The sequence below is a fragment of the Macrotis lagotis genome, chromosome 4, assembly GCF_037893015.1.
Source record: "Macrotis lagotis isolate mMagLag1 chromosome 4, bilby.v1.9.chrom.fasta, whole genome shotgun sequence".
Taxonomy (NCBI): domain Eukaryota; kingdom Metazoa; phylum Chordata; class Mammalia; order Peramelemorphia; family Peramelidae; genus Macrotis; species Macrotis lagotis.
This window is the reverse complement of record NC_133661.1, coordinates 256,361,001-256,375,623: the sequence shown is the minus strand read 5'-3', so window position 1 is coordinate 256,375,623 and position 14,623 is coordinate 256,361,001. Positions and strand designations below refer to the sequence as shown.

Below are 14,623 nucleotides of genomic sequence, written 5' to 3'. Positions count from 1 at the left end.
TCTTGGAACTCATCTCAGCTGGCCCCCTTATTTTAAAGATCTAGAAAATGAGACTCCAATTAATTCCCCCCCCCCCCCAAAAGTCACATAACTAGGCAGGGTAGAGACTAGGACCCGTGTTACTTTCCTACTCAATAAACTCCAGGAGCTCCCCGTCACCTCCAAAATCAAACATAAGAGACATAGTTTCTGGGTAAGTTGATCATTTTGTTAATAAGGTTGGCATGTTTATTAATAAAAAGAAGTTAATGGCTTGACCTTTCTCAAATCTAAAAGACCCCCATGGTGGTGGAGCTTACAGTTTATATGTTCTTGAAAGAATAGGTATTCAGGAGAGTTAAACACTGTGATTGTTTAACAGTTAATGAGAAAATGAATATTATAGTAAGTGACTGAGCTTCCCAAGTCCAGGTCACTTGGCCTAGGTAAATATTTTATAAAGATTTTCCACACCAGTTGATTTCTGGATGAGGAAGTAGGGAAAAAAGGGGGGAAAAAAACCTTGGTCCCAAGACAATAATTAGTTTTTAAAAACAAGAGAAAAATAATAATTTTTCTCATTAATCTCCTCATCTTTCTTTTTTTTTAAATCTAACCCCATCTAACATCTATAATCTTTGATCCAGTGACCATGGCCTCCTTTCTCCCCAGAACAAAACACTCCATCTTTCACTTCTGAACATTTTCACCGACTGCCCCTCACACCTGGCCCACAGTCCTTCCTCATCTCCAACTCTTAGTTTCCCTGACTTCCTTCAAGCCCCAGCTAAAATCCCACTTTCCACAAGAAACCTTTCCCTATCCCTCTTAATTTCAGTGCTTTCCATTTGTAAACTTTTTCTTATTTCTCATATATATATATAACTGGTAGTATAGGACCAGTTTCTGGAAAAGATATATGGGTTGATTGAGATGTATAATTGTCAAAAAAAACCAAACAAACCAAAACAACTCCTGTATCAGTCTTCAAGTCTGATTGGGTTTCTGCTCAGCATAACCTAGGTCCTTAGCTAAGGGTTTCTAAGTTGCAGCCATGCAGGTCCAGGTTCAAACATTACAAAAAGGTTTTTTCTTAATTCCCACAATTGATAGCGTTTTCTATAAGATGGAAATTGGGTTAGACCCCTAACTGAATAGAAAGGAAACTGAACTAGCCCCAGAATTGAGTCATAAGATGGAGTCTGTATGGTTCCCCCAATCCCCACCACTACTTATTGTTCTAGCGCCCTCATGGTTCTGTAGATTTTAGTATTCCTAGATCTCCTCGCTAAACGAGGCAGCAGGAATATTTCAGGAAGGAAAGATCAGGGAATCTTTTTGTACTTCACACACAGAAGCTACTTCATAAGTATTTGTTGAATGAATGAATGAATGAATGAATGAATGATATGCTTTAAAAGTTCCTCCTGTAAATTAAATTCTAGAAGAAAGAAAACCCGTCTTTTTCTCTGACTCTGCAAAGCCTTGTGAGGCATATTCCCTCTGACAGAGCATTCCCAGAGATGTGCTCCTATATTGAAATGAAATCTTCTGTCCTGTACTTTGAATTTTCCTTTTCATCAATATTTCAAGTCCTTGTCAATTCAGATATAGAAGAAGAACACAAAAGCGTAAAAAAGAAATGCTTTGGTAGGAAAATAACTCATTTCATTATCCCTTGTGCAATTTGGACCATTCTTAGGCTTGTGGATTTAGAACTGAAGTCATCTAAGAGTCAAAATCTCTTATTTTACAGGGAGGAAACAAAGTCACTTTCCAAAGTTGATAGGTAGTAAAATAGTAAAACCAGCTTTTTGAACCCTGTGTTCATTCTTTCTTTCTTTCTTTTTCTTTTTCTTTCTTTCTTTCTTTCTTTCTTTCTTTCTTTCTTTCTTTCTTTCTTTCTTTCTTTCTTCTTAATATTTTATTCATGTTTTTTCAACTATATGCCCAATAGTGGTTTTTAACCAATCTTTTTTTTGCAAGGTTTTGAATTTTACATTTTTCTCTCTTTCTTCCTGTCTTCCCCCAAAGCAATCTGATATAGGCACTACATTTATAGTCATGCTAAACAATGAGTCCATATTGATTATGTTGTGAGAGAAAAATCAAATCAAAATGGAAGAAAACATTAGAGAGAAAAAAAGACATAATACATAATACAATTTTTAAAAATTGAAGATGGGGGGACAGCTAAAGTGGCACAGTGGATGGAGCACTGGCCCTGGAGTCAGGAGGACCTGAGTTCAAATCCAGTCTCAGACACTTAATAATTACCAAGCTGTGTGACCTTGGGCAAATAACTTAACCGTATTGCCTAATAAAAAAACAAAAAAAAATTGAGCATGATAAAATTTGGTCTTCATTTAAACCCCACAGTTCCTTCCCTGGATATGAATTGTATTTTCCATCATAAGTCTTTTAAAATTGTCTTTGATTGGGGTGGCTAGGTGGTGTAGTGGATAAAGCACTGGCCCTGGAGTCAGGAGTACCTGGATTCAAATCCAGTCTCAGACACTTAATAATTACCTAGCTGTGTGGCCTTGGGCAAGCCACTTAACCCCATTGCCTTGCAAAAACTAAAAAAAAAAAAAAATTGTCTTTGATTATTATATGACTGAAATGAACAAGTACATTATAGTTTATCATCACCCCATGTTGATGTTAGTGTATATAATGTTTCTGATTTATTTCAGTAGGTATATTATTTTATTAATATTGATATATCTTCCATTGGTACAAATCACAGCCATCCCATATTTCATCACATATGATTCTTGCCCATATTTTCTTGTACAACTTCCACAGAGAATTTACCCATCATGCCAGAGAACTTTTAGATCTTTTTATATAACATGGATATTATACTACTTTTTCATCTTTTATCCCTTCTTTCTTCTGATCATATATTCCTTTAATAATATTCCTTATTGGGGACTATGCATTCCCACTTGTGCCCACCAAACTGTCTCCATTTTCTCTGGGTCACTTATAACTTTGATTCATCATAGTTTGAAGTGTTCTAAGACTTACAATCATAAAACATCACTAGAACACTACTGGTGTTAACATAGGTGGGATGACTTAATTATCATGATCTTAGAAATGTAAACCCCTGTTGAAGAATAGGAGTTATTTCCTACTTAGGATTTATATTCCCAGCAGCTAGCATGGTACCTTAATGAATGCTTGTAGATCAATTCAAGAGTTTCTGGTGAAAAATGTGTGAGCCTAGAGCCAACCTGGTAATGCCTCTCCTGTGATTAGCTTGGCTGGTCCATGGATTGATACAGTTTGTCTGTGGGCCTGTATGGAAAGCCTTCCAAACTTGGTAGAGGCTACTTAGGCAGGCACTACACTGGCATAGGACCCAAGTTGACTTCCATGCCATGATGAAATCTTAGAGTAAGACTTTAATGGAGGTACTCTAGGTTTAAACTAAATGGAATGAAAACTAAATGGAATTAATTGTGCTTAACATTAAACTAATTTTATTGTACTCAGATTATGACATCTTATAGACAAAAGCAGAGCAAGAATTCTTCCATAAAAGCAAAGGGATAGTGAGAACCTTGGGTTTCATCTGGCTTCTCCCATTTCTCTCATCTCTCAACTTTTTTCTGTGGTACTTAGCCATTCCTGTTACCTCTCCTATTCCCTGGTTACTGTTAATTACCATCTCCTGACTCCTTTTGTCAATTGGGAAGATGGAATCTCTTAAAATAATATTAAGGTAGGAGTTCTTAATCTGTAGTTATAAAACTTTTTGGTGACAATGTGGTGATGTACATGGATCCTTTTTCAAATAATTCTTTTAAATGCATAAAACAAAACAAATAGGATTACAAAAGAAACCAGTTTCATTACAATATAGTCATCAAAATATTTTTTTAAAATAAATTCATAAATTCCAGATTAAGGACCCCTCCTTTAACACAATTGTTGCTACTCTTCTCTTTTACCTTTGCCCTTCAGTAATGGTACTTGAGCAAGGGGTAAAGTAAAAAAGCACATTAGCAGCCTATGGTTATCCTTAGTCTAGTTGTTCCTTTCTGATTGCTTTCAGAAATGATTCCAACCCAAGAACTGTTTAGTACTAACCTAATTAGTTAGCTGAAGGAAAAGAAAGGAAGATAAATACAGTATTTGCACTCTCCATTTGCTTGTATGAATTGTAAGGGAATTTTTCATTTCTTTTAATAATTTGGGAAATGATTCTAAATATCCCAGAATAAAGGTGATGCTTATAAGGTTCTTTCCTTGCTGATATCAGCCTGGAATTATTCCTCAGTGCCTGTCAACTAGAGCCTGTTCTAAACTCTCCTTCCCCTCTCCCCCTTCTCCTAATGTGGGAGAAAAAATTGAAATTGAGAAAAGAATTGAGAAAGAATTGAAAAAGCCTTAGGAAACTCAAAGTAACTCAAATGGTCAGTAATGGTCCTCTGTTCCAGTAAAAGTTTCTCAAGTATATCTTTTATACTTTAAATTCCTTTAAATTTAAAAAAAATATGGCAATTATTGATATTTCTTCTTTATTATTTCTATAATAAGGAAGGAAATTGTATATTATTGCATCTGATTACTCTTGTCATTTGGCATCATCTGAGTGATTATTACATGCAAAGCATTTTTCTAGGTTATGTAGAATGGGAAGAAAAAGAAACTGTAGACATCAAGGACACAAAACCAACAGAAGCGAAAAAACCCATAGATTTAGAAATTTGAATTGCATCATTTACAGTACATTAAAGTAAACATTATTGAAAACCATCTATAGGCAAAACATTGTACTAGGCACTGGAAAGGAGATATAAAGTCTACTTTGAAGAAATTTAATCTAGTAAATTTATAGTGTTATCAATTACTTAACCTCTCAGCATCTCAATTTCTATATCTAAGTGAAAGAAATAATCTCTTCCATAAGAGAGAGCATGTGGACCCCAGGTAAGAAACAATTCTAAATTATTAATTTACCTACAGCTTCAGGCATCAAATAGGTGATCATTGCTGCCTATATATATACACACATATATTTTTCTTAAAATGATAATACTCTAACCTTAATTACCATACTTTGCAAGCATATTTTAGAAGTGATTTCAGTGATCAATAGCTATAAAGAGATGCTTCTCTCTCTTCTTTAAGGAGAGAGAGAAAGAGAGAGAGAAGGTCCAAATATGCAGGAGCAAAAAAAATTTCAAAGTTTAGAAAAATAAATAAAATATGCAGCAGTGGTGTTTATTGGTAACGAGGCTAATAGTTTCATTCTGTAAAGTATTTAACTTTTTTTTTTGCAAGGTGGTGGGGTTAAGTGACTTGCCCAGAATCTCACAACTAGATAATTATTATGTATGTGAGGTCACATTTGAACTCAGGTCCTCCTGACTTCAGGGCTGGTGCTCTATCCACTGCACCACCTAGCTGTCCCATCATTAGGCTTTTTTTCATGATTGTCTCCCATTTTGAGTCAGGAGTGTCTTTCTGGCTCTGGCTGCTGCTGATGGTGGGTAAATTTTATTATTTTCCTTTCCTTGTTATTTATATACCTTCTGGTGGAAATGAAAGTTCAGCTTAATCAGAATCACAGAATCAGAGAATTTGGAAGATGAAAGGGATCTCAGCATTTAAACCAACCCATAGTGCCCACCAAAACAGAACCTGCTTTCCAGCCTCTACTTAAAGACCTTCAAAGAGGAGGAATCCACCATCTCTCAAGGCAGATTTGATTCAGAGAAGTTTTTCCTGACATTAAACCTATTTTTTTTTTGTTTTTTGCAAGGCAGTGGAGTTAAGTGACTTGCCCAAAGTCACACAGCTAGGTAATTATTAAGTGTCTGAGGCCAGATTTGAACTCAGGTTATCCTGGCTCCAGGGTTTTATTTCTTTTACTCCTTGCTCCTGGTTCTGCTACAAGGACAAACAGAGTAAGTCTAATATTTCCTCCAAATGTCATCCCTTAAAATCCTTGAACATGCCTCTCATGTCCCCTCAGTCTTTTCTCCAAGTTAAAGATGCCCAATTCTTTTTTGCCATGAACTCAGAATGATTTACCATTCTGGTTACCTTCCTCCAGACAATCTTAAGCTTATCCATGACTTAGACTATAATGTAAGACTTTTAAAATATGTAACTACATGTTGTTGAACTTTCTGCCCCTTCAAAAAATTCTTTTTTATAAGAAATGGTTCTCTAGGAGGCAAAGGAAGATCAACAAAAATTTATTTTAAAAATAATTATGAGTAATCACATCAGTATTTTCCAGGTATGCAAATAATATGGAAACTTCATATACTATTAATTATCAGCAACCTTCCTTTTCTAAGTGACAACTGCATAAGGAGATAACTCACTGGATTTAATGGTTTATTTCTCAAGGATTTTAAAAATATTTTCACTCTTTGTTTTCAAAATGTTGAAGACATCCTGAGGACAGGAATAATTGACATTCCAACTCTTTTGTTCAGTAAGGTGACTTAAGGGATCCTCATATTTAGAATCATCATTTTGAAAGGAATTTTAGAGTTCTTCTAGTTCAAGCCTCTTGCTTTTTTATACCTGAGAAAATGGAAGTCTAGAGAAGATGAGCCCAAGACATTAGGTTAATTAATAGTAGAGCCTGGTGCTTAATGCTGTATTTTCCCACTATCCCTCCCAGTATAGCCAGATTTACTAAGCTTCTAAAGGCTAATTTTATTGATGATGTCAGGAAGTCTTATAAAATCAGAGCTTTTGCTGTTGCCTTTTTTCTTTTTCTCATGTCTGACACATCTAAGGTAGTTATTTTGAAAACCAGATGGAGCACATACATGTAATTCTGGTTAGTGGAAGTAAGGATTTAAATTCTGTACTAGTGACAGCTTAGGATGTGAGAAAGCAAGCCTAAACAGAGTATAGGATAAGCACCCTTATCAGAAAAGGTCATGTTTGGGGGAAAGGTCTTATTTTATTCAATTAATATGGATATCAATGCACCCTCTTTGCCAATCAGATAGCCTATTCAAAATAAATAAATCCATTTAAAAAAATTTTAAATATTTATCTGATTTTATTTATAATGTTCTATATACAGCGTTAATTATGTTGTTATATAGCAGTTATTGAGTAAAACTGAAACAAATCATAATTAACTATAAATAATACTCATAGGTGTTTGTTCAGGGTTTTGTTTGTTTATTTGTTTTAAGGGGAGAACCCTTACTGAGCTGCTTCTCTCATTTTTACTATTGATCTCTCCAAAGAATCATGGCAGTTCCTATTTCCTCAGATCACCAGGCAACCATCTTCCCTTGTTCTTCTGATACAAGAACATGAAATTCCTCTCTAGGTAGGGATTCAGTATCTGTACCTGAAATAATTTACCCTTGAATTGTCAGTATGAATCAGTGGCATGGTAGTTATCCACTGTGTGTAACAACAGATCCAGTACCAAGTGATGGAATTATTATTATTAATAAAATAATGCTTTATGGCTTTCTCTTTGCACACCTTTGTTGCATTTGATCTTTATGATGACCCCACAAACTGTATAATCCTGGATAACAGTGGTACTTACTATTTCATCATCTTCTGGTTTGGAACCTTAGTACATGCTGATGGGCAAAGATAACACTGTTCTAGGACAACCGTCTGGCAAACAGTCAGGTCCTGAAGAAATAAACTGCAAAATCTTCAAGCTGGAAAGAGCCTAGAAAGTATTTGCCCATCATTTGTTACAGGGATTACTCTTTGGGTATGGAAGAGGGGGAAGGATATATTTGGAAATGAAAGTGATATAAGAACATAAAAATAAGAACTAAAAAAAAAGAGACCAACCCTAGTGAAGAGATTGAAACCTGAAGAGGGTAAGAGTGATGTTGAAAGAACTGAGGAAATTTATTGTAAAGAAGAGAATACTTAGGGAGGTTTGAATCTTATCTTAAAATATTTGATATGCTCTCATCTTGAACAGGGGTTTAGTTTATTCTATATAGGTCCAAGTTACAGGGAAGTAGATTTCAGTTCAAGATAAGAAAGATCTTTCATTGTCTCAGAATGGAACGGACTTATTCAGAAGTGTTTTAGCACAGGCTAGGTACCAACTTTCAAGGATGTTGTAGAAGGTGAAGAAACAGACAAGATGGCCTCTAAAATCCTTTTTTACCTCTGAAGAGTCTCCAGTTTAATAAAAGTTAGCATTTATAGCTTAACATATGTTGATTATATAATGCATTTTTATAATAGCATTCATTTTTATCCTCAAAATACCTGGGAGGAGGTAGGTACTATTATTCTCTCCATCTGACACTCGAGGAAATTGAGGCAGAGGCACTAGGTGATTTCTAACTTACTCAGAGTTTCAGAACTAGGATTAAAACTCAGATTTCTTGGTAGCATTAATTGTCTTGTATTTCTCAATGAGTCCACTTGTACCCACTGTTAAAAAGTCTCATCCTCTTTATACTCCTTTTTCCTTCCCCTTCATCCTACCATGAAGACTAAAGATGTAAGATAGGGATAGGTAGGTGATCAATCATGCTTGGTTCAGAAGTAATAAAGGAGAAGGAAAGAAACATTATCATTTTTTTTCTTCACCTCAAGTCTTGTACTGCTCAATCGATTAGAGATAGATGATTCAAACTTTAATATGGATTAGGTCCAGTTGTAAAAATTACTAAAACTTTTGTTATTTTGTTGGAACACTGTCTTATTTTTCCATGCAGAACAAGTATCCCAACTAGACCTACTTATTGCCCTAGTGCTGGTTTATGGAAAGCCATATGGTGGTGGTGGCTACTCTTGTTTCTCGAGGTAACATTGACCTTTAACATATGAGAGCCTCACCTTTGAAAACCATTGTAGGAAAAACTTCATTCTATTTTGTTAGCCAAACAACCATTCCAACCATGGGTCCAAAGGGCCCATTGTTTCCCTAGTCAGTTGGAATTCTTTATAACCCAAGTAATTTTCACTTAAATTTGTAGACATTCTAAAGCAAAAAGAATCATATAGCAAACTAAAACAAAAGTACATGGTTTAAGTTTTCTTTTTAGTTTACCAAACAATAATCAATTGATTGATGTTTGTCCTTTGTTCTCAAAGAAGACCATGACCATCAGGAGAGTGATGCCATGACATCACATGATTTGAATTTGAGGGGGTATTGTGCTAAGTCACCAGCCTCACATTCTCTTCTAGAGCCATCTGGGTACAGTGGCCAGATTTGAATCAGAATGTCTGGAGATGGTCCTGGATGTGAGGCAATCAGGGTTAACTGAATTGCTTAATATTCTGCAGATAGTAAGTGTCTAAGACTGGATTTGAACTCAAGTCCTCTTGACTCCAGGGTTACTGCATCACCAAATAATAATAAGATTAAGGTAGCTCACTCTTTAATTACTTTTCTTTCAATTTGTCAAAATTGAACCCACCAATTGCATTAAATAAAAACATTCCCACCTTCAGCTTGATCACAAGACTAAATCTCTGAGTTTTAGGGAATCACACCCCTTCCTGAAATTAATTTAGTCATCTGTTCATGGATTCAAGTGATTCAGGTGAGACCAAGGACATGGACTCTATCATATTATTATTTCTTAATAGTTTATAATACATTGGCAGAATTACTAGTCTATGCTTCCAATCCATTGAGTTCCTGAACTGATAACATATTATCATTTTTACTTTCTTTCAGAAAATAAAAGATTCTACCTTTGATGAATGGAAGAACATCCGAGGACCTCGACCATGGGAAGATCCTGACCTTCTCCAAGGACGAGACCCACAAACTCTTAAGTCCAAGCAAGCCTGAGTGTGCTGACTCAGATTGCTCTTTTTAAAAATCAAAATGTCATTACCTGGCTATCCCTGTTTGCTATCGTGCCTAAAGAGGCAAATAACACATGCCAGAACAAATCAACACATGAGTAATTGAATGGCAAACATACCTAAAAAAAAATCAAACAGCAGAACTCTTTGTACCCATTTGCATCTGACTTATTTGTAAATGGAAGTAACTATACTGAATGGGTACTTTTCAATAAAAATAAGTCTACTTCATTGAGAAAGATGTGGACTCTTTTGGCTTTTTCTCCATTTTTCCCCTTAAGAATTGCTGGGACAATATTTTGACATTTCAGACTTCATAATGAGAATATTCTGGGTACTAACAAATACCAGGATGGCATGACTATTCCTATCTGTGAAGTACCACTGAACACTTTTTTTAGTTTTTGCTTTATTTTTAGAACTTGGCTTATTTATCAAATTGCAACAGTGTCAGTAAATGATTGTTTAATGGCAATCATTTAAATGCCATCATTCTCTGTGACTACTTGATCTACAGACTATTTCAGGCTATACATTTTCCTATAGAGCTTCTTAGTTTAATATTTAGAAATGAGAAATAACTTTGGGAAAGCTTTGCATTCTTGAGCAAATCTCCCCAAGTTTTTTTGCTAATTGGGATGAAATGAGGATCAAGAATTCAAGAAATTAAATGTAGATATTAGTATTAATTTGGTATTAAGATATAGTCCCTAAACTTCATTTACCTTTAGAATCTAGAAAGATTTTTGTATTTTTGGCATTCATTATCAAGTCAACAAGCATTTATTGAGGTCTGTACTGTGCTATGCTCTGTACTAGTATGGAAATGCAAAGAAAAACAAAAAACCAGTCTCTGCTCTGAAGGATCTCATGGAGAAGATAACATGCTAACAATGATAAAACAAGATATATGTGGGGCAAATTGGTCGTAACCTTAGAGAGAAGATTCAGAGGGAGGATTGGGAAATGTTACAGAAGATAAGATTTTATTTAACTTGACACTTAAAAGGAAGGCAGAGGGTGGGGATATAGAAAGAGGTGAGTTCCGGATATGGGGATAGCCAGTGAACATGCCATAATATGTCTTTGTGAGAAGTAGCAAGGAAGCCAGTCTCATTAGATCAAAGAATTCACAGAGGATATTCAGGTATAAGAAGACTGGAAAAGTAAAAAGGAGCTAGGTTATGAAGGGCTTTAAAAAAGCAAGCAGGTGGGGCAGCTAGGTGGTGCAGGGGATACAGCACTGGCCCTGGAATCAGGTAGGACCTTAATTCAAATCCAGCCTCAGACATTTAATAATTACCTAGATGTGTGACCTTGGGCAAGTCACTTAACTCCACTGCCTTACAAAAAAACTAAAAAAAAGAGAGATAATAGGGAACCATTGGAGTTTATTGAGTGACATAAGACCTGATTTTTGGGAAGATCAGTTTGACAACTGAGCAGAAGATGGACTGGAGTGTGAAAAGACCTGAGAGAGGAAGACCAACCTTCATGCTATTGCAATAGTCTTAGAATGAGAGGATGAGAATCTGCATTGGGCTGGTGGCAATGTCAGAGGGCATAAGGGGGAATATGCAAGACTTGGGCCATGGAGTCACCACTAATATGAGTGAGAAAGGTTTATATTCCTATATGACTATGCATTCTTGCTGTCCTCAGAAGTCATGGGGAAGTTTGGAAGTAGAGGTGGAGGTAGTGAAATGGTTTGAGGAAAAGATAATTAGATCATATTTGGACATGTTGAGTTTAAGATGTCTATAGTATGTTTGGTTCAAGATGTTTAATAAACAGTTGGGGATGAGAGAAATGGAGGTCAAGAAGAGAGCTGAGACAGAGCCTTGGGGGACACCCACAGTTGCTTGTTTTGGTTTTGTGCACTTTTTTAAAAATAGGACTTTTTGGAGTTGTTCACTTAGACCTGGAGAGTGTACAGAGCTCAGGGCTTCTCAAATGCAGGAGAATAGGCCCTTCACAGCTGAGAGTGCTGGCCCAAAAGCCAAGTGGTACAGTGGATTCAGCCTCAGACACCTGACCCTAGCTGTGTGACCCTTAGCAAGTCACTTAACCCTGATTGCTTTGTTTAGAAAATAAACCAAACAAAATCAAACCAGTGGTGAGCAAGCAGTACCACAAAAACTTAGAAGAGAATATCAAGAAAAGATTGATCATTACTGTCAAAGATACAGAAAGGTTAAAAAGGATGAAGGTGGAGAAAAATGATGAGATTAGAAGCCAGATGGCAGAGAATTAAGGAGAGAATGACAGAAAGCCTGACTTTAGGTTGTAGTAGAGGAAATATTGAATAGAGAAACATTTTATAACTAATCTGTTTCCTCTGCACTGACCAAGTACCTTACTTTAACACTGAACAACTCCCATTGTCAATGCTATCAAGATGAGATCAATCAAAGTTTCAGTAAAGTACCTTGGGAGTAAATCCCTGTCCTCAGGCACAAGACAAGCCCCTTATCAACAAAGCAATGGATAGCTGCCCTAGCCTAAAAGGATTAAGTAGGGGTGGCTAGGTGGCAGTGGATAAAGCACAAGCCCTGGAGTCACCTGGGTTCAAATTCAGTCTCAGACACTTAATAATTACCTAGCTGTGTGGCCTTGGGCAAGCCACTTAACCCATTTGCCTTGCAAAAAAAAACCAAACTAAAAATAAAAAGGATTAAGTCTTTGAGCTACTGCCCCTCTTCTACAGTCTTCTACAGATCTCTCTTTACCTCACCTCTACTCTCTGAGTTACTTATACCTAATTGCCTCATCTTCCTGTCCCTTGAAAAGTTCCCCTTTCAGTTGAATTGTCTTTTTATAGGAGGCCAGCTTGCTCTGGGGGAGTATGACCCCCCCCCCAAATAATCTCTCATGTCCCTATACCCTTTCTTTATTACTTAACTTCTCATGTTGACTGCTGTTTTTGCTGCTACTAATCTCTCTCTCTCTCTCTCTCTCTCTCTCTCTCTCTCTCTCTCTCTCTCTCTCTCTCTCTCCCCCCCCTTTAGCATCTATTGTTAACCACAGTAATACATAGGCTTTTTTTTGTGTGTTTCTTCTGGGTCAGAGTTGGTCTTTTAAGTGAACTTTTTCATGTTCATGCAACTCCTGAAGCCTTTAGCTGGCCACACATCATCTCATAACTCACTTTTGGTCCAATTTGTTAATTTTGTAAAGTTCATTTCCACCAAATTAGAAGCATTTCATCCACAATTAGTGGCTCTAGCTGGATATCAACCTCTACACAACTCTGGAACCAACTCCCCTTGGATGCTGCCTCAGCTGATTTCTGGATATACCTTGACTCCCCCTCAAATGGGACCTGCTAGGCAGAGCCAACTCTATGTCCCATTCTCAGAAGAGACCTTCATCCAAACTCCCAAATGAAGTTGGTCCAAAATTGTTTAAGTGGGGAATATATAGAGGAAATGTTAAAGAGAAATATGTTCTATAATTAATCTGTCCCCTATGCACTGACCATGTATCTTACCTTTAACTCACTTCTATCCCATTGCTCAAGGCCATTGACCTATACAGCCCTAGTTATCCAAGTTATCAAGATAAGGTCAATGAATTTTTTTTTCTTTAAGGCAATAGAGTTAAGTGACAAGGCAATAGAGTTAAGATCACATAGCTAGGCAATTATTAAGTGTCTGAGGTCAGATTTGAGGTCAAGTCTTCCTGACTTCAGCCACCTAGCTGCCCCAGGTCAATGAACTTTTAGTAATACCTTGCCCCTCCCTGGCAAGAACTCAATAAATCTCTATCCCTAGGCACAAGACAAGCCCCTAACAACAAAAGCAAAGGATTCCTGTCTTAGCCTGAGAAAATTAAGATTTTAAGTTTCCAACCCTTATCTTATATCCCTCACTACCTCATCTCTGCTGTCTGAGTTACTGCTCCCATCAACATATTTCTTAATTATCTCAACTTCCTACCTCTTTAAAAGCTCATCTCTTTTCAGATAAATTGCACATCTTCCTTTGGGAAGCCTGTTCTTGGCAAGCATGTGTCTCCTAACTAAACTCTCTTATTCTCTCATGGTTGTCTGCTGCTGCTGCTGCTACTAATCTTTCCCTTAACTTCTGCTAACCACAGCAATATGTAAATAAACTTTTTTTTGTCCCTAAATTTTACTAGGTCAGTGTCTGTCTTTAAAATGAATTCTTTCATGTTTGTTTGAACCCCAGAAAGCTTTAGCCACACAGTTTTTTTTGGCAGCTAGGTGACGTTCTTGAAGGAGTTTATTCACTAAAGGGAGAAGAGACATTGGAAAATAGCTAACAGGGGTGGATACATCAACTGAGTTTTAGAGTTTTTTGTTTTTGTTTATGTGAATGAAGGAGACATGGGCATTTTTGTAGGAAAATAGCCTGTAATTTGGGTGAGCATAAATGTAAGTGAGAGAGAGGGTCTTTACAACCAGGCTCCAGGTTCATTTTATACATTTACAATCCACATTTATACTATTTACAATCCAACTCAAGTCAAACCAGTTTTTCTCACCCAATTCCATCTCCTGCCTAAATTATTTAGTTCAACAAACCTATTTGTTCAAAGCAAGGTGGTTAAACCCTTGATTTAGGATATCAAAGTCTCTTATACTTCTGCGTGAATAGCATGTGGGCTATACCTTCCTCAGGGCTTTTTTGCATTTTTAAAAATCACTTTATACAAATGTATGCATTAATTGTTGGAAAAGGTTCAAGTTATTTCATTCTTAAAAGGGTTAGAAAACTGTCACTGTTATCCTATTCTGTTCCTCCTATCCACTGTTTTTCTCAAGAATTGAAATCAACTATAGGACAACTAATTTCTTAAAGATTGCCTACCCTAATAT

At 36.4% G+C, this 14,623-nt stretch overlaps 1 protein-coding gene across 1 annotated transcript in view; it reads left to right on the top strand.

Moving 5' to 3' along the window:
• The window catches only part of COX16 (cytochrome c oxidase assembly factor COX16), a 115,062-nt gene extending 105,040 nt beyond the window's left edge, over window positions 1-10,022 (top strand). The window contains exon 4 of the mRNA XM_074235848.1: window positions 9,650-10,022. Coding sequence (XP_074091949.1) covers window positions 9,650-9,766 — 117 coding nt within the window. The 3' untranslated portion in view covers window positions 9,767-10,022. The remainder of the gene's footprint in view (window positions 1-9,649) is intronic.
• Window positions 10,023-14,623: the final 4,601 nt, after the last annotated feature.